Source organism: Engraulis encrasicolus, chromosome 1 (genome assembly GCF_034702125.1).
Source record: "Engraulis encrasicolus isolate BLACKSEA-1 chromosome 1, IST_EnEncr_1.0, whole genome shotgun sequence".
Lineage (NCBI taxonomy): Eukaryota > Metazoa > Chordata > Actinopteri > Clupeiformes > Engraulidae > Engraulis > Engraulis encrasicolus.
In genome coordinates, this window is record NC_085857.1 from 48138100 (window position 1) to 48159845 (window position 21746).

Consider the following 21746-nt stretch of genomic DNA (forward strand, 5'->3'; position numbering starts at 1 on the left):
AATTCCCTTTAAAGGGACACAGTTGAAGTACCTTTTTTGACCATTTCCTGCACAATGCTGCTCATGAAACTGCGCTGCCTATTGCCAAATTTGATATTTACATGAACGTTTACTTGGGCCATACTAGAAAGTATTAGTTTGTTACTTAGCTGCAAAAATGACTCTACTAAAAATGACTATTTTTGGAAACTCAAAATGGCTGACCATGGAGAAGATCCCCCTTTTCATGTATGAAAAGAGCAATTTTTCAAACGGGGGTGATGGTATTACTTGGAAAACACTTAACAATTAAAATACATGGATATGACTCTGACCCTCAAGGGAGATGGTTAATCCTAAGAATGGCTGTAGAGGACAATGTATCTGCTTAGTTAATGTATATGGGCCAAATTCTGATGATCCACCTTTTTTTGGAAGCATACACGACAAAATTAATGAAGATTCTCATGAGTGTGATTGTAATCTCCGACCATGATATAATAATGTGGTCCAAAATGGGGAAATTGACCGTAAATGGGGTATTAGAACTGAGTACCATCCCCAAAGTCAGAAAGAAATGAAAGCAATAATGAATGGTAAAGACATGGTGGATATTTGGAGATTAAAGAATCCTAAATTACGGAACTATGCATGGAGAAGACAAAATCAAGCTAGCCGTATTGGCTATTTTCTAATTTCCTTTTCTCTGGTTTAAAATATTAAAAAAGTAATGATAGAAGATAAAATTAAATCAGACCATCAATTAATTTCTCTGCACTTAGATATAGCAGATCATCCTAGAGGTAAATCCTATTAGAAATTTAAAGACAGAATCCTTCAGCAGTTTCTGGTTATAGACAAAACTAAAATTTTAAAACTTTTTCTTAGATAATGTAGGCTCAGCAGACCCTCAAATTGTATGGGATACATGTGTGTTCTGAGAGGACACACTATAAAAATGGCATCATTTACACAAAAACAAAATTATTTTTTTATGTTCAATTCTTTTAATTAGGCTTTGTCCGCAAGTGCGGATAACGTATCAATCAATGCTACACAAAATATGTTGGATAGACTGGAACATAAACAACAAGAATACGAAGAATTAATGCAAGAGAAAATAAGTAATACATATTATTCAAATAAAGCTGAATGGATGGAAAAAGGAGAAAAATGTAATAAATTATTCTTGAGCATATAACGAAATAATGTATCCAAGAAAAATAGATAGTAACTAATAGATAGTAATAATATTATAAAAAAAACACAACAGAAGAAATCATGGAAGAGAATTGAGAATTACTTAACTGACATATTTGCACCAGATCATACAGATGAACATGATGACACCTTTTTTCAAAAACAAAGCACTGAACCTTTTTTTTTTTTTTTAAAGTGTATCGTCGGCTTGCTACCAAAACTGCCTAAGTCCGAATTTGGTCGAAATGAGATTTTTATATAAACTTACTCCCCTACCACAGCTGCATCACCCTGCCTTTCCGCCAGGGTCATTGATCAATCACAACAGTCACTGTGAGTGACTTGCCCATGTCAAGTTGCTTGCATCAAAAATGGCTAAGAAGAAGCAGTGTATTTACATCTGTTGAGAGTTGTTTTTTTTTCTCTCTCTCTCTCTCTCTCTCTCTCTCTCTCTCTCTCTCCAAAGACAATGGCCATGTGTCAAAACTTCATACTTAGATAGGCCTTTCTGTGTCTGAGATATTCGTATTATCACACAATGGTTGTAGCCTTAAAATTAAGCTATACAAAACAAATTGAGCATTTATTAACCAAGTGCTTTATTTGATGTAGTCAGAGATTCGTAGAAGGCTGCTGCAGCTTATAACAAATATCAGATTATAATATAAGTGTATAACTTCCCATGACAGACACCAAACACCTTTGGATTGGTGTCGATAGTGCATTACAGTATTTTGCAATCAGTGGTATGTCAAACTTTAAGTGTAGTGAATCCAGTAGTGGTTCTATACCATGTTCTGAATGCCACGGTCATGCTGTTGAAGTGGGCGGGGAACAGTTCTATGACCAGGTTACCTCTGTCATGGATAAGGTTGGGGAGGTGGGGCAGAGCATGGAAAAGAGCAGAAGTTAACCAAAGATGATAAACAAGGAGGAGACATTTAGTGAGTAGGTACAGGACCAAAGAAGTGCCCCACACCTTCATCTTCCTCCATGACTGATGGACCCTCAACATGGAGATTGGACACCACTGCAATGCTTTCTCTGAGTGACACTGCAAGCTGGATCTGTCCTGGCATGAGCAATGTGTGTATTACCATTATGTCAATTGCTCTGGCACAATGACAATGTCGCAGAGTGCTTTACTTTGGATAAGAATGTAAATAATATTATCATTGAAAACTAACATGACTGAAAATAGTAGAAAGTAAAAGAAAACTGAAATCTTTTTGTAGACCTTGTAATAGTCTAGCATGCTGGTAAATCTCATATCTACCAACATATTTTCACAATCATTCACCATTTCCAGGATTAAAGTTTGGAATACAAATAAAAAGAATAGTATAACTATCAAAATAATGTGCAGTGCATTGTTCTTGTTGTGCTGCATCAAAATAAATACAGAAACTAACTTAACATCTTAGACAGGTACTGTTTGTAATGGACCAATGACACAGACAGGATGACAGGATGATGCAGAAGTGATAGGGGAGTAAAGTTCTTCAAAAATCTCAATTTGACCAAAATGATTAGGGGGGACTCACAATTGCTCTTTGCCCAGGGTCTCAGATGGTGTTTGGCGCCCCCCAGGAAATTTCGTTTTTCCCTGTTTTCCAAAAATCCCAAAATCGGACTTAGGCGGTTTTGGTAGCAAGCCGACGATATGTTTGTGTACTGAATATATGTGTGCATGTGTACTTGTGTGTGTGTGTGTGTGCGCTCATGGATGTGATCATGTGTCCCGGCTTGGCTGATGGGTGTTGACAGATCAATATGACATGACGTGTGCGTGTGCGTGTGCGTGTGCGTGCGCGTGCGCGTGCGTGCGCGTGCGTGTGCGTGCGTGAGCTTAAGAGTCCTTGCTTGGCTGCTGTGTCAGACTGAGGGAGACAGCTACAAGTCCTGTTCCTGTTGCTGACTCTGGCTGCTTCCTGGATGGACCGAACCTCTGCCACCATTTCCTGTACTGACACCGCACCTGAGAGAGAGAGGGAGAGAGAGAGAGAGAGAGAGAAAAAGAGGGAGGGAGAGAGAGAGAGAGAGAGGGAGGGAGGGATAGGGAGAGAGAGAGAGAGAGAGAGAGAGAGAGAGAGAGAGAGAGAGAGAGAGAGAGAGAGAGAGAGAGAGAGAGAGAGAGAGAGAGAGAGAGAGAGTTGAGTTAAAGTCATTCTCTGTCATTGTGTGTGTGTGTGTGTGTGTGCGTGCGTGCGTGCCTGCGTGCCTGCGTGCCTGCGTGCCTGCGTGCGGGCATGCTGGGACGTGTATTTACCTCTGTGTTGAGGAGGCAGTGGATGAGGAAGATGGCGGTTCCTTGCTGGGAGGTGAGTAACAGGAAGAGAATCTCTAGAACCCGACTTGTGGATGCCCCCATGCCCAGTAACCAGGGGCAACCCAGGATGAGGAACTGGACTGTCAGTTTGAACAACAGAACCCTACAGACATGATAGTGAACGATTCAGTGTCACTCCTACTGTGTGTGTTTGGACATTCGGTGGTTCTGGGGTCTGTCTTGACACCATTGTTGTTAGCAACTTAGAAACAAGGTCCTGGTCAGCATTTGTTTATATTCTACCTAACCAAGTATTACCTCTTACCTGGTGTATTTGACCTTAGAGACGTCGCTGCGTGCCTCTTTCAGAGTAGACTGGATGGTGATGATGATGGTGAGGAAGAGGATGGTGTTGACCTGGAAAGATTAGAGAGAGAGAGAGAGAGAGAGAGAGAGAGAGAGAGAGAGAGAGAGAGAGAGAGAGAGAGAGAGAGAGAGAGAGAGAGAGAGAGAGAGAGAGAGAGAGAGAGAGAGAGAGTTGATGCTGGTGAAGAGTATTGATATTTTTGGCAGAGACAGAGACAGCGAGAGAGAGAGAAATGTTGCTTGTCTGATACTCACAACAAGGAGGAAACAAACAGGGCCAAGGAAACTCCATTTGAAGTCCTCCACTAGCCAGCACCTAGTTAAAAGGTGAAACAAATAATAACAATTAAAACAAGTCTGGTTGTCCTATCTGTCCGTCTGTCTATTCAGTCTGTATCCATCCATTTTGTCTATCTACTAAGTTTCAAGACTCCTTATTAACTCTTTGATAATCAACTTGCTAGAAGTACATTATGTACTGAAAAATAAATCTATCTATCTATCTATCTATCTATCTATCTATCTATCTATCTATCTATCTATCTATCTATCTATCTATCTATCTATCTATCTATCTATCTATCTATCTATCTATCTATCTATCTATCTATCTATCTGTCTATCTATCTGTCTATCTATCTGTTTGTGTGAAATCCTACTGACTTTTGTGCCTGCCATGTACTTACCTGCCCACAAGATGCCGCCATTCTGCCACTGTGTGCCTCTGAATTCCTATGAACTTTTGTGCTCGCCATGTACTTACCTGCCCACAAGATGTCGCCATTCTGCCTTTGTGTGTTTTGTTCATTTGCTCTCCTTTGAGATTGGATGATTGGATTATTGGTGTTGATGTACCGGCCTATTTAAGATCCTGATTTTTTCTTTGTGGCTCGCAGGAAAACTCAGCAAAGACAGTGTGAGTACCATTTTTTGGGGCTGCCAAATCTTGATCTCTTGTTTTTGTTTTTTGACTACTGCCTTTTTTGATAACTTGAATTCCTGACAGTCTGCCTGTTTGTCTGGTTGTCTGTCTGTCTGGTTGTCTGTCTATGGAGCTAGTTAGCTAGCTATCTATCAACATGTATCTGTAGAGTACTATCTATCTATCTATCTATCTATCTATCTATCTATCTATCTATCTATCTATCTATCTATCTATCTATCTATCTATCTATCTATCTATCTATCTATCTATCTATCTATCTATCTATCTATCTATCTATCTATCTACTTACTTCTCACTGCCGTGTCCCTCAGGGTTCACTCCAGCAGACACGCCTACAATGATTAGTGGAATCCCGTAGCCAATCGGGAGGGAGACTTTCCACTGTAGCCACGCCCTCTCGCTAGGTTTGACCTGCCTGAGCTTCCGTACAGACAGGAAAAGCATCACGGCCTCTATGGACATCCAGACGAAGGAACACAGGAAGAGGTAGTGCAGGACTCCAGCCAGGGTCTTACACAGAGCCTGGGATGGACACAGAGAGAGAAATTATGAGAGAAACTTAAAATGGATGGGAAACTTAAAAGATTTGACATTTACATACCTGCATAATAATAAGTCACTCTCACATACATGGACACACATACAGTTTGTATGGACAAACACGCATATGATATCAAGCACAGACATACGATTGACAGTTGTGTACCTGATGGGCCCTGATTTGCCGGAGGAAGCTCTGTGTGAGCAGGAAGAGGGTGTGGGCCAGCAGCAGACACACACACAGGTTCAGGCGAGCCACGTTGGACACCCTGGGGTTCCATCGACAGAGGGCAAAGGTCATCACCGCCAAGGTCAGGAACAGCAGGCCAATCAGCACCAAGATGGTGTTCAGAATGCTCATCACAGGGTCACTCTGGAAACGTATGCACATCATTATGTGATATTAGCCTGGTCCTGACCATTCCATAATACTACCATTTCATTTCGTATTTATGGTCTGGCCTTTGTTTGCTCTGAAGCGATTGTAGGAAGCAGGAAGTTTGCACTCAGTTATAGTTTGAAATTATTGGACACCTCTCACCCAATCGCTGGCAGTTACTCAACAACAACATAGCGCAGACCAATGACTCTGGCGCAGATGTGTACGTCATTGTCACGAGCGTTCTCCCCCTTTCGTCCCCACGTGGGGGGCGTATTCGATTATTGGCTGTTTTCTGGGGGGGCGTTGCAATCAAAATTCTACTGCTCCAAGCACTCCACAGAGAAGCACAGCCAGACTACAGTAGTGGAGCCAATCCTTTGGCGGAAGTACGTAGGATGGCTCGCGAGGCTAATGTGATATATGTTTTTGGGATTTCCCCATCTGGCAGCCAGCTCCAGTATAAGATCAACAAAACAACTTTTGTGCTCCTGTCAAAAAGTTAAAGCACTTGGAGCTACATGATTATTATTGATGCTACTGAACACCACAACTTCCTTTGACATTAACAAAATATGTCAACATATCTTTTTAAAAAGCGATTTATTAATGTGAAGTTAGCTAATATATAAGGGCTTTTGTTGACTTTAAGGTAGCATTAGGCTACCTTAGCACGGAAGTATTTAGTCATACAAACATGTAAGGGAACACCCAATATTTCACCTTCTGTGTTGGATCCATGGTCATGATCAGGGCGAATGTTGAAGGGTATTGGCAGGAGCAGACAGTGTGAGTGGACTTGGGAATACTGACATGGCAGCCATCTTGAATCCAGGAATTGGCCTCCCAGTGAACACATAACACCTCGCCCTCAGCGTCTGCATTCTGGACACACAGCCAGAGTTTTGTTAAGTTTTCAGACACATCTGCTGACATGAAATACTGTTATGATGATGGTATTAATAACTAGAATGCCTGTGCAGTCGCCTTCGACTGCTTAAGGTATATCCCCGCAACGCAACGCTTCCAGTCTCCCATCATTCCTACCACTCCCGTCCACCTTTTCATAAATGTATATGATAAATACAAAATACAAAAGAAATATATTTAATATCTATTCATAGATCAATGACATACATAGGCTTAAAACCAAACAACTATTGTGAAAACGAAGCAAAAAATGGGGCAAATGGTAAAATTGTTTTAATGGTTCACTATTATAGTGGATATACCACATTAGGTACAGTGTAATAACTAGTGTAACAATATGTAATACCATGTAATACCAGTGTAACACCATGTACCAATTTTGTACTTACATCATGTATTTGTGTGTAAGTGGTATTACATGGTATTGCATATTGTTACACTGGTATTACACTGTACCTGGTACTGCATATTGTTACACTGGTATTACACTAGTATTACATAGTATTAAATATAGTTACATTGTTACACTGGTTATTACACTGTACCTAATATGGTAGATTCACTGAAATGGTGAACAATTAAAATAAGGTGTTACCGGGCAAATCAATCCACCCTGTCAGAAGTTATCGGCCAAATAACATTTACGCCATTTTGAAAGTGTTGCCCTCCAAAGTCATTTAATGAAGCTACCCTAGAGCATTCACACACCAAATCTGAGACAAATCCATCCACCCGGTCAGAAGTTATGGGCTACACAAAAATTCGGCCATCTTGAATTCGGCCGTCTTGAAAGTGTTGACCTCCAAACTCTAATCAGTTCATGAACCCATTCTAGAACATTGACACACCCAATCTGGGACAAATCCAACCATCCGTTCAAAAGTTACTGTGTTAACATAACTTTGCTGCCGCCGCTGCCGCACGCAAAACCATTACATCCCCGACACTCTGTGTTTCGTAACTAATGAACAAACTAAATTGGACAAATCATTGCTGCAACCTGAAAAAGATTGAGTTAGAAGAGTGAGTTATCACACTATTTCTAAAGATGATCTCTGCAATGCTATCCATAAACTATAATTAGGACATGTTGGTAGGGTTATATCTTCACACTTCTTTGGCATGCGTTGTTTATTCTTTGCATGCAATTCCATACATTGTGATTCTTTAAATTACAATGGGACCAATACCTTGTAGTACATTGTAATACACTTTAAAATGGCACAAAAATCTGTAGTCCCTTAATGCACACCGTTCCACCTGAAGAATAGCTGTAATTGTCGTTCTGGTTGCAGATCATAACAAGGCTGTGTCTTATAGGGTCATGAAATGGGACAAAAACCTCAAGATGTGGTATGCTGATGTTCATGGGAGTCGATAGTGTCTTTCTCAACGTGTTTGGCAAGATGACGGACACAACCTTGGAGATCATATCAGCCGTTTTGTTGTCTGGGGTCTTGAAGAAGGCGTCATTGAGAGCCTCATGCATGTTGTTGTACACTATTATGCCCACGGATGCTGAACCTGAGGGTTATCATTAGGAAGATAATGATTAGATTATTCAGTAGTACTTTTTAAGTCCTTGCCACTTACATGCTGTCAAACGATTACTAATCATTCTGATTATGCTAGAAAAATATCCCTTGAACAGACAAATACACAAATAGTCAATTTTACACCGTGTGTGTGTGTGTGTGTGTGTGTGTGTGTGTGTGTGTGTGTGTGTGTGTGTGTGTGTGTGTGTGTGTGTGTGTGTGTGTGTGTGTGTGTGTGTGTGTGTGTGTGTGCGGTGTGTGTGTGTGTGTGTTTGTGTTTGTGTGTGTGTGTGTGGTGTGAAATTTGGGTACCATTGCTGTTGTCAGCGATGCCCAGGAGGTCGATGTCAACACTGACATCTGCAGTCACCAATTTAGGCACTGCAGTCAGAGAGGTGTTTGGTCCAACACTCAGGATCTTCACCTCTGAGGAGTAAGATTAAAGAGGGGAGAACATGGAATATAATTTATTTCATTGTCCCAATATACAAATACCCATGGGGTACTGAGGTTTCTGCTGGACTGGTTTGGAGTGCACTGCTGATAATACTGATATTTGTATTGGACTGGGATGAGAGTGGTCTGGTCTATATTCTACTGTACCTGTGGTGTTGGTGGTAACGTTTGTGATGGAAAAAGAGGTGGATGGACTGTAATTTACCTGTGGTGTTGGTGATGAAGCTTGTGCTGGACTGGGAAGATGTGGGCTTGGCCAGGGTGGACACCAGGTCCTCAGTGGCCTGAAGCACAGCATCTCCCCTGGAGGCCAGTCTCTCTGGAGGAGAGTCCAGCAAAACATCCAAGAGACTGGACACTCTCTATGGAGAGAAGGAAAAAGATCAAAATGCCCACTTACTCAAGAGTTGCATTCTTTTTGTATTAGTCTAACGGTACATCAGTTTGTATTTGTCTCTGTTCTTGTACTGGTGTGATGAGAGAATATATCCAAATCCATTGATTCACTATACAAGCAGGCCCTGAAGGTCCTAGATAGAAAATCGTTTCAGTACCACCATTTTCCCATACTGAGCAAGTACAATATGCTCAGCCTTGAAAACATCATACAAATTTCTGATCTGCGGCTAATTCATAAAATCATTCACAATGCAGCACCCCCACCTCTAAGAACATTTGCTCAACCCTGCTCTGAACTGATGAGCAGAACGTCAAGATCCACCATTAGGGGTGATTGTAGTCTCCCAATCCGACGAACTGCTTTTGCTCAGTCAGCCTTCTCTTTCAGGGCAACCAAAACATGGAATAGTCTACCCAGTAACCTAAAAAGTATTACTGATTATCAGGCCTTCTCAAGGGGTGTGAAAATGGATATTAACCAACCAGTCTTGTCAACATTAATCATATTTTTTTTTTAATATGGGGGAGGGGGGGGGGGGGGGGGGGGGGGGGGGGGGGGGGGGGGGGGGGGGGGGGGGGGGGGGGGGGGGGGGGGGGGGGGGGGTGGCTATGACCCATGGCCTATGGATGTGCTTATTTATTTATATTTTGTTTATGTTACTGTATTTTAATACTTGTTTTACCTGTCCAGGGACTGCAGATGGAAATTAGCTATAGGCCCCTATAGCTATAATCTGGCACAAGCCATCTTTTTACTTCTGTAATCAATGTGTATTGTGCATGGTCCCTGTTGAACTAAACTAAATAAACTAAACTAAACTAAACTAAACTAAACTAAACTAAATAGTTTCTTTAGAATAATATATATGACTATGTATGTGTTAAGTAATATACCACCAAACAATAATATTGTACAATATAACTTTACCCTATAACTTACCTTAACGGCAATCAACTATCCGACAATCACGTCGCACAGAATGAATCAGTCACAGAAAGCAAACCTTACCGTCGCTGGCAGTGAAATGGAGACTGATGTTTTCAGAAAGTCCAGTTCACTATCTACATCGGTGCCCTAAAAAAACAAAATCTTCCGGAATCAACAATCAAACTGCAGCAAACATTTTGAAGGCACATTCTTCTAAACCTTACCCTGACAACTGTGGAAATGGACAGCTAATAGTCACCAAAGTTCCAGCACTGTCAAGTCAGTTATTGCAGTAATTGCGCTGCCCTAACTAACTTGACAATGCTGGAATCATTTCATTGAGTTCCAGTTGACATGGTAAGTGATAAGATCTTGTTCTCTCACCAACCAACTAACCACATACTGTAGTGCTAAGTAGTGTTCAGTTACAGGTACATTAGAAGTGCATTAGTAAGATATACAAGAGGTTGTGACAGGTGTGAGTAGGCTAGTGCTGTTTTATTTCAGACATTACCTGGCAATCCTTCTTCAGCGTTGTTACCAGCTCTAAAGAAGACACATGACAAACACAAAAATACATGATATTAGTATATTCATACAGTTTTGAGTCATACACATACCATAATTACAATGAAATATGAAGGGGTTTATAACACTTTGTCAAAGTCCTGAATTCCTTTGGGCAGTGCAATGGGCTGGACCGAGGCCCAGGGTACCCTAGTGCATGCATGAATCAGTGCATGCAAGAGTACAGTAATCATACTGTACAAGGTTGTCAACCTCAAGGGAGAAAGCTAACTACAAAATTAGCTACTAGGCTACGTTGTGGCATCAGGCGTTCTCTCCACAGATGGAAGGCTCAGATTCACACTCAATGTAATCTAAAATGATGCCAGTGTAAAAATGGGAGAGAATGACAGAATGTGTTATTTAATTCATCAAATCTTTTTTATCCATTTTGGCATTATGGGTGATGTCTTTGGTGTTAGACCCACAACTTAATCATCACTATTGTCTATTTGGCTATATCTGCAGTCGAAACACATGTACACATTACATACAGGTAACAACTTGCCACAGACTCACTGCTTCTGTGTCAACAGCTTCTTCTCCTAAACAGAGAGTAAAGCACACTTCCTATCCATCCTGTGATTGAAATTAATGTTAAATACATTTTTGTTTCAGCTTTTCTAATGATCCGTCAACCTCAAGGTATTGATCTTTATGCGTACTTGCGTAGGCCAGTTCCCCTTTCTTCTATATCAGTATTTTTGTGCCATTTTTCTCTGTGTATTTCCATGTTTTGATGCGCGCGCACGTCTGTGTGTAAGTGTGCGTGCGTGCGTACGTGCGTGCNTGCGTGCGTGCGTGCGTGCGTGCGTGCGTGCGTGCGTGCGCGCGCGCGCGCGTGTGTAAGTGTGAGTTAGTCCATGTGTTACAAACTCAAATGAGTGAAGTTCACTGTGTGTGACTTACTGGTGCATCTCCCCTGCAGGTTTCCATAGTTACTGTGTTTGCCTTTACACAAACACATGTAGCTGCCATTGGTCCCCTCCGACCAAGTCCCCCCCGAAGGCAAGCCACTGTTAAATTTGAGTGGTAGCCTATATCCTGCTGCAAGGTCATTGTGCCAGGTCACAGTGTGCTCGCACCTAACTTTCCAGATAGCAGACACATCTCTAGGCTGTGTGTTATCCTTAGCGATAGGTGTTTTTATGATTCGTCACCCCTGGAGACATGGAGACGACATCTTCCTTAACTAACATCATACGTGTAACCTGCTGACATGAGGAAGACGGTATAAAAACCGTTACCACCATTTTGTCAATTGTCGATTTTGCCTGTCATTCGCCAGAGATAGGATGCTGCCTAGTTAGTGAGACGCTGTGAGACTTAGTCTCATTTTCATTTCTTTTTAACCTTTATTTTTCTTCCACTTTTACCTCTTTTATTTTCTTCTTATTCTTTTTGTAATCTCACTTTTTCTATAATAAATTGTATCCTGATCGATCCTTTTAATTACGAAGTCGAGACTTATTTTATTTTTGCAAGTAAGTCAACTAAAACATAACGCAGAGCATTCAACCTTCAATTTTTTTTGGAGAAGAGAGTTTTGGAAATCTAACACCACAAATATTCACTGTTTTACACTCGTCTATGTCTGAGAGAGAGAGAGAGAGAGAGAGAGAGAGAGAGAGAGAGAGAGAGAGAGAGAGAGAGAGAGAGAGAGAGAGAGAGAGAGAGAGAGAGAGAGAGAGAGAGAGAGAGAATATATATTGTTGATCAAAAGAGTGTAGTTAGAGCTCCCAAACTTTTTTCTTAGTCTCTAATGTCTTTCCTTAAGCCACTGCTTTTAACATTTCTTATGGACCTAACATTATGTACCAAATTTGCTTTTAACATCCTTTTAAATCCTTCACTTATTTTTGCTCATGGCCGTAGCCACGTAAGGGAGGTCCGGACCTCCCTAATTTTTAGAGAAAATATATTGTTTTATTTATCTCAGTTTTTGCATACATATTTTTGCATGTCTTTAGTAGTTTATTTCCAGAATTGATGTTGCCCATTCACAAAAGTTATCTTTTTCACGAATACTTACCACCACTATCAAATTCTAAGTATTCATCATTATGGTCATACTTGGTCATAATAGTAAATATTAGTTTATTATTTAGCAAATATTCATGAATCAGCACAGTTTCAATAAGCAGCATAGTAGTTGCAATAGATACTCTGGGCACCATCCTACACAGTGTACCTTTTTAAAAAATTCTGTGCGCGTACCGTGGACCTCCCTTATTTTAAACTCCTGGCTACGGCCATGTTTTTACTTTATCCTTGTGTTGGACATTGTTGCCAGTGTTGCAACTTGCTTATTATCCAATATGCCTTGTTACCTTCTTATGATTTAATGTTGCTTCTGTTACCTTGTGTTGGACAATGTTGTCAGTGTTGCAACTGTACACTGCACCTTGATGTCTTTGTTTACTTTCTGCTACTTTTTAATGCATCGTCCTCTTCTTTACTCTGTTTAGGACAATGTTATCAGTGTTGCAACTGTACACTGTGCCTTACCCTGTTCTTGTTTAAATTGATCCTAGCAAGTCAATTTGAACAAAGGCGTCTGCTAAATGCTGATGTAATGTAATGTATTTTTTTGTCTCTGGAGAGTAGACCAATTTCTTTTCAGTTGACAAAATGCTATGTAGGCAGTACTGGCCTACTAATACAGTCGGACACTAACTTTGGCATTTGTGGTCATCCGCGGTAAATGATTGTCCATTAAGGAACTGGTATCCCACCTCACACTCGCAGTAGTAGCTGCCTTTTGTGTTGATGCACCGGGCGTGTTCTCCACAGATGGAGGGATACGCAGGCACAGTCGCACATTCATTGCCATTTAAGACAGCGATATAATCTTTAGAGATTCATGTTAGCTAATCATAGACAACCGGAATTAAATTTCTTAAGCCTTATAGTCCATATAGCAATAGAAACCCAATAATGTAATACCTGTAATTTGAATATTAATTCATTAATTGATTACAAATTGGCTCAAAATTCTTACCACACAATTAACATATTCAGATTTCTTACATTACAAAATTATGTTATTGACAGTTATTACAGTGAGAGTGAGAGTGTCAGTTGAATGAAATTAATCAAAAACGTGATCACACTGTAAAAAATTGTTGTAATTTCACATTAGAATTCTACAACAAGAAGTTGTATATACCAGTTTACTATTCACTGTTGTAATGTGCAATGCATTGTGGGATATCATATAGAGTACAATTCACAATTGTAAATGTACAGCAGCACATAGTACTTTTTACAACATACTGTTGTAAAGATCTGTTTTGTCAGGGCTGCTGTCCTAATGCAAATGTATGCAAAGCCACATGCAGAAATTATGGAGCTCAGGTCACATTCTGATTGGATGCTTTTAAAACATGCATACAGGCCTGATAGAGGTGGAGAGGATTTGAACTGATTTGAACTCTTCAATCGCACACACCTGGTCATGAGCAAGGAGGTAGAGATAGGAGGGTTTACAGACATCATCGGAGCGTAGTATGGAAATTCCGTGACGGAATGATAGCAAGGGGAGTCCAATTTTCTTCTTCAATGGTCAAATTGGAAGCATGGTAAAGTGTGGAACAGGTCAAAGGATGCAATAGTGAATGTTTGTCAGCTGTCCTTAATTAACCCCCACAATTAATGCTGACCGACAGCTGCAGTAAATTTGGCCACAAACTGAGCACTGACAACCGGATATCCTCTATCGACCAAATTTGTGGAGTACAAATTTTGTCCATCATGACATCGCACACACTGACCATTTGCACCATGTCATTAAGCATAAATGTATTAGTTCTATGGCATTAAAGCAACACCCTCATACTGCACTTTGGCCAATGCATTTTCCATTGAGTGATACTGCTTATCCAATCTACCTTCTTTGGTTATGAGCCAGCTGATTGTAAATGACGTCCAAGTGCGCTAATTTCAGCTGAGTGCAATTCAAAACGGGCTTCTCGCTGCTAAAAGGGCATGGGAGAGGCCAATGATGGTTTGTCCATTTATACAGACGATGGGCAGGTCATAGAGCATAAACGATGCTCAGGTGTGACAGCCCCCCCTGTGGTTCAATTCAATTTGTTGTAATTTTACAACAATTAGCTGGCAACTTTTTATTGCCAGCAATTTGCTTTAATTTTACTTCAATTAGCTGGCAACTTTTCACCAGCAATTTGTTTTAATTTCACAACAATGAGCTGGCAACTTTTTTGCCAGCAATTTGTTGTAATTTTACAACAATTAGCTGGTAACTTTTCACCAGCAATTCAACTCAACTTCACCTTACTGGTACAATGTGCAATTAATGAAGATTGGCCAACAGACTGGCCAACTTCAGCCATGAAACTTCCCACACATTAAATAGCTGGGTCTCTTAGCGTCCAAAAAGGGCCTAATCGTTACGCGCTGGATAGAAGCACCAAAATCGGTGTAGACCTTCCTTAGGGTGTTCTCCATCATTTCAGAAGGGGTGCCCCAAATTTCAATGTCATTAAGGTCATTTTTATGGGGTAAATCCAAGATGGCTGCCCAAAAACAGCCAATAGTAGTAAAATGCTGTACTGCCTGGACATAATGGTGTTATGGGCCAATCCACCTATTTGTGTGTGATGTATACAAACTGAACTTTGAAAATATGTGCAAAACTTACCATTAAAACAATGTTATACAGTATATGTCTTATTTAGATTCAAAAACAGGAAAATCATAAAAACCATGGTCAGAATGAGATCACTCTACAATTGAGAGCTCATTTCTGGGCATTTAGCTATTGAACCAACATTCATTAAGAGTTTTAAAAATTTGCAGTGGGTCATATCTATAACATCCAAAAAGAAAATTGTGGTTAGAACATTTAGGGGAGAAGAGATAAACCCTTGAACTGGGCCACACATAACTGTCCCAATGTTAGCATGCTAGCATTAGCAGGTTCAGACACTCAGTCTGCTCTTCAGATAAAGATGGCAAACAATAATTTTAATCCCACTTACACATGCGCGCACACACACAAACTACTACTACTTCCTTAGGACCCCCTCAATGATTTAACCCTAGGAGTCCAACTGAAATATATTCATATCAATCAAGTCAATAATACATGTACATATCAAGTGTCAGTGACAGCTGTCAAATGACAAATGTATGCTGATTAATGTTCAGATATGTATATCGCAGCCCTAAGTGGACAATGGAGTGATAAGGGCATTTATGCTTAGGAAATTATGAATAATCAGTATGCAATACACCATACATACAGTATATTGACAGATACTTTGTTTTAAAAGAGAAAAATGGTAACATGTCTGTTTTTCCATCTACTTTTGGCTTTAATCTAGATGACATGTTGGCTACCTAACCACTTAATTTATTGTTTGCTCGTTATTTTTTATTTGTGGGTGTGGTCCTTTGTTTAAAACATGTCTGCCTGCCTTCCCTCTCTCACATAGGCTACTAAAATAGTCTTTCAAAAACTTAAAACAACAGCATGTGGAAATCCTATTGGCTTTGGAGGGCTAACGTCTATAAGACTATACTGTACTCTACTGTATTGCACTGTACTGTACTCTACTATACTGTACTGTACTGTACTGTAATGTGATATACCGTACTGTACTCTACTGCACCGTGCAGTATGCTACTGTACTGTACTGTACTGTACTGTACTGTACTGTACTGTACTAGACTGCACCGTACTGTATGCTACTGTACTGTACTTAACTAGACTCCACCGTACTTTATTCTACTGTACTGTACTGTACTTTACTTTACTGTACTGCACCGTACTGTATGCTACTGTACTGTACTGCACCGTACTGTATGCTACTGTACTGTACTGTACTATACTCTACTGTACTTTATTATACTGCACCATTCTGTATGCTACTGTACTGTACTGCACTCCACTGCACTGCACTGTACTGTACAGTACAACTATAGAACTGAAACATGTAGAGCGGTGGTGCTCAAACTGTGGTACGCGTACCACTGGGGGTACTTGAGACATCTCTGGTGGTACTTGGAATACCATTATGAACCTCTCCTGTACTGACTGGCAAAAGTGAATATGGAAGACCTTTACTGCGATATTCTAATGTTGGTTGTCAAGGTGGTACTTCAAGGTTACTTCACATAAAAAGTTTGAGAACCACTGATGTAGAGCATTCTGAGGACATGTACAATATTATGCAAAACGGTGTAGTGGGAATGAGTTATGTTACTGTTACCACTCAAAATCTTGAAGGTTAAAAAAAGTCGTGTGGCATTTTGTTTGGGGGGGCGGGGTATGATCGACTATTCTTCCGCCCAGACTATTTATGTGCCTTGCATATCAAGAAAATGAGTCCAGGTAATGATTTACTTTCATAGTATATACCATATGAGAAGTGTTGTTCTATATAGATATTTCTCCTATGGGTAAGGGTGGCAAAAGACCTACAGTACATGTTGTCCATCAGCTGTCAGTTTTGATAGCAGTTTAAGTACTCAATGATTACTGAGCTAACTAATACAACTTTTGACACAAGTACTAGGTGAGAACTTGTCTGCAAATAAACATTTTTTTTATCTCTGTCTTCTTACTCAACATACACTAAGAAATCATTCCCATTTAATTTGAACTGAAGCCATACTGTGGCCTACATGTAGGCCTATATTGAGTAATCTGTAATGCCATTCTAAAGATGACTGAAATGCTCTCACAATATGCACTTGTAAAAATATAGAATTAGGTGATCTTATGGGGTTCTTCATACATATGGAAAGGTCCTGTCCTTTACCCTCTCTCATACAAATAAAATACGTATATCGGTTATGGAAATTAGAGGATGGGGAACCTGCTACCTAGGGCATCTTGCACTGACACTATCCCATTCAAATCGAGCATTAGCAGCAGTCTATTCTCACCATAGTTTTAGTGTTGGCAATGCTCATTTTAATTCAGACCAAGAATCTTCTCAAATCGTTCACAATGTTACATGCTGTCAAGCACGTAAGCACAGACTCACCCATACTTTCACACTATGTACATTTTGTAGTTTTATCAATCTGGTCTAGCAGGCTACCCTTGCTTCATCTCTTCTGAGGACTATATTAACATTGTCAGCTAAGTATAATGTCATGTAATAACAATGTAATGTGTTACCAACATGACATATTGTATATGACATGGTAGACATTTTTTTTTCAAGGGGCACCCCTTCTAGGATGTCTTCAAATCAGTCAAGGAACACGTGTACCGAATTATATGCTTCTATCCAGCGCGTAACGATTTCTCGGCTTACAGCCCCTACTAAAAAGGACAGGTGTTTCAGTTATTTTGTCCAACCACTGTGTAGACAATTCCACATATATATGGAATGTTTACTTATAAACATGGATCAGAATGAAAACTTTTTGGAACTGAAGTTTTGATATGTGCATTAAACAAGGGCCAAAACCATTCAATTTAAGAATATCCTTATACTTTTTTAAACACTATCTTAGAAGGAGCCCAGTCTGTTTTTAAACTATAGTTCTAGAGCAGGAGCATCAATGATTGGAACATTCTAGGAACTTGTTACCTTTTTGATACAGATCTCTCTTGTTACTCTGTTGTCACACTCTATACCTAACCAATCTGTCAATTAGTGCCTTGCCTCACTTTATTACTAATCACTTTCATGCCGTGATTCAATGATTGCCAGCACCTGCCCAATGCCTGATTACTCTGGTCACATGGTTCACTTTCCCCACTATATAAACCTGGACTGTCACACTGCTTTGATTGCTTGTCTGAATGGCACAGCATAGCGCCTGATTCACTGGCTCTCACTGGTACTGACAATCAATTGATTAGCTGAGTGGTTGGTTTGTTGACAAGGTGGCTGACAGCATAGTGCCGGTTGACCAGCTAGCTGCCTGGCAGGTTGACTGACAGCCTGTCCGCCTGGTCAGTTGACTGGCTTGCTGCCTTGCTTGTTGACTGGCTGGTTGACTGGCCAGCTGCCTGTACGGTTGACTGGCTGCCTGGTTGGTTTGGTCAGGCAGCCAGTCAACCAGCCAGTGAATCGGACAGGTAGCTGGCCAGTCAACCAGCCAGGCTGTCAAGGCCAGTTGGCTACCTGGCCGGTTAACTGGTTGGCTGCCTGACAGGTTAACTGGTTGGGTTGTTTCATCTTTTGAGAGCCATTTTGTAGCATAGCACGTTTATGGTGGGTTTTTTTTTGCACAATATCAAAATTAGACCACTTGATTGGTTTGACAAATGCATTTCCATACAGTCCTTATTGTAACTGCTTTTGAATTCCCCATTGAGATGGCTTGATAAATGAAAGTCCTCTTTAGAAAACAGTCACTGTCACTGTGACAACACTATGCTGAGTGATTTTTTTTATTTGTACCACACTCGTGCAAGGATGAACCTGTAGAAGTATATGCTTAGAGCAGAGTGGCATTATGGTACCATGCTATCTCAGTCATGGTGGAGGATGGGGAGGTGGGACGATACCATGTTGAAGGCATCTCAGACATGGAGGCGGGCAGTGGGGGTGGAGGCGGGAGGAGGCGGGCGGATGAGGGGGCAGGACATGTGCCATGGTCAGAGTAGTTTTGAAAACGGAACAGTGTTGTAATTTTAAACGACTGGCTGGCAACTGTTTTTGTCTGCAATTTGTTGTAAATTTACAACAATTTGCTGGCAATTATTCCCCATCAATTAGCTGTAAATTTCAGTCTGAAATCTTTTACAGTGCATTTATTGCCAGAAGAGTTTGATTAATCAATATACAATATATTAACTAAATATTTTATGGGAGCTCTTGAACTCAGCAGCCCTACTTTTTTACCCTTAATTTTTGCCATGATTGTCCTTGAGTCTGAGAACCTGTTCTTCCACGAGATCCTTGTCAAAATGGCAGCTAAACACATAGTTCCAGGCATAGACAAACAAAAAAAAGCCCCTCTTAATACAATCTAACACTGTGCGGTCTTGTTCTCGATGCAAATTGAGCGTAAACCCACACCTTCCAACTGAAGATTCTATGCTCGTCAAAGTTAGACCCGGCGCAATAGTTCCAGGCATAGACAAACAAAAAACAGCCCCTCTTAATACAATCTAACACTGTGCGGTCTTGTTCTCGATATAAATTGGGCGTAAACCCACACCTTCCAACTGAAGATTCTATGCGCGTCTAAGTTAGATCTGGCGCATCTACGTTGATAATGAGAATATGTTGCAGTTGGGGTAGGGAGTCTGCAAGAAGAGCACATTGTTGCTCCATCTGTGGTTGGGGTATCAGTGTGATTGCAAAGATGTTTCATTCCTGGTGTGTTTATCGCCCCTTGCTGAGTTTTTGTAGCGAAGTGTGTGTCTGGTAGCGCGACGAATGCATACACATCCAGTAGTGGTTGCCGGGGTAACCAATCACTTCCTCAACTTGTGAACTGAACGACGCGGGGCAAATTAATTGTTATTAAAGCGTTTTTAAATATATTTTGTCAGCGATCGAGTGCAGTGTTAGATAGGCAATAAGCCACTTGAGCCCGTGGGTTGTGCTCTATTTACAACGGGTAAGAGGACGTTAACAGCACTCCTCTTCGCGTCGAGACCCACAACCCTTGCCCGCTGCAAATCGAGCACAATCCATGGCCTCTCATGGCCTATAGCTTAAATTAGTTAATGGTCTCATATGAAATGTTGATCTGGAACCAGGGCAGCCGTGGCCTAATGTTAAGGGAGGTGGTCTCAAGATCAGAGTGTTGCAGGTTCAAATTCCACCCCTACCTCTTCCTACACCTCAGTCTATAGGAGCCTTTGAGCAAGGTGTCCAAACACCACATCGCTCCAGGGACTGCAACCAATACCCTGTAAACAACACTGTAACTTGCTTTGGATAAAAGCGGCATCTAAGTGTAATGAACCAGCCCCTCACCTTCACAGTAGCCCGTGACGGTGCTCATCTTGAACCCTTCTACACAGCTGCAGGTGTAGCTGCCGTTAAGGTTTGTGCAGGTGCTGTTTGGACCACAAATACCGGCATTCTCCTTACACTCATCCACGTCTGCAGTAGAACACAAACGGACGCACACACGGACACACAAAGGCGATCACACACAGGAGTATAAGCATTGAGCATAATGTATTAGCATTGGAAGGCAATGGAAGGAATGGTTAAATATAGAAAAGTGTGATGCTGCAAAGCAAAGCGTGATGCCATTTATGGCAGTGTTAACAATTTTTTTGTTTTTTGTAATTTTAAAGCAAAAGCAAAGCAACACATATTTTATGGGGAAATGGAACATATGTTTTACAATCAGTGCATTGTAAACCACCTGAATTGTGGTGCCATTTTGTTCTGACACAAGTGCAGGGTAATTACAAAACAAAGACAAACAAACATATTCCATGTTGAAAAAACTACTGAATGAATGTTCAGTATTAAAAGTCCGTTACAGTGTTTCATACACTTCATACATTACAAAGTGAAATAGTCGGGCCAACTTAAAAGGTGTTAAATTCAACCCCTAAGTAACTGAATAATACTGAAAATACTATGCGTTCTCACCTTCACAGGTTCCGTTGTTGGTGTTGCCCTGGTTATGAAAACCTTTTTGACAGGTACAGGTGTAGCTGCCAGGTGTGTTTGTGCAGGTGCCATTTGGACCACACACAGGATCCACACACTCATCCACATCTGTAACAACAAGCATATCAGAAATTAAATTATAGAATTGTCATGATTAGCATCAGGATACTAAATACCAACAAACCAGGTAATGGTGTACGTGAACCACACCCTCACCTTCACAAGGTGCTGCTGTGTTGTCGTTGTCATGGTTACGGAACCCTAGTGGACAGGTGCAGGTGTAGCTGCCAGGTGAGTTTGTGCAGATGCCATTTGGACCACACACAAGAGGACTCTCCACACACTCATCCACATCTGTAATTAACACACACACACACACATACATATGTAATGGCTATTTAAAAGGACGTCACTTCCGCTTCCGGATCAAGCTATTCCCGTCGAGGAGCTACTCGGACGAAATTAAGTTTCTTCTCGTTTTTCTCCTAAAAGCTTTGTCTGAAACTTACAACTACAAACAACTGATTCGATGTAGTATTACTTTAGCGCTACCTTGTTATCACTCTTACAACAACATAAGCACATAAGCACATAGGCTAACCTCCCCACCATCCAAATAGATTTTTGCTTTCCACCAGGCTAGCCTACATAACTTTTTTTTTTTCGCGCCGAGCCCTA

The 21746-nt window shown here is 40.8% G+C and overlaps 1 protein-coding gene across 1 annotated transcript; it reads right to left on the bottom strand.

Moving 5' to 3' along the window:
* Positions 1-3028: 3028 nt before the first annotated feature.
* LOC134457842 (adhesion G protein-coupled receptor E1-like) lies at positions 3029-21317 on the bottom strand. The gene is made up of 14 exons (XM_063209823.1): positions 21245-21317; positions 20415-20543; positions 13172-13279; positions 10442-10473; positions 8806-8962; positions 8457-8570; positions 7952-8133; positions 6403-6564; positions 5467-5673; positions 5050-5282; positions 4070-4130; positions 3774-3865; positions 3449-3611; positions 3029-3157 (listed from the first exon to the last, which is right to left on the bottom strand). Exons 1-14 carry the CDS (start codon positions 21315-21317, stop codon positions 3029-3031), a joined length of 1842 nt encoding a protein of 613 aa, XP_063065893.1.
* Between the last annotated feature and the right edge of the window lie 429 nt (positions 21318-21746).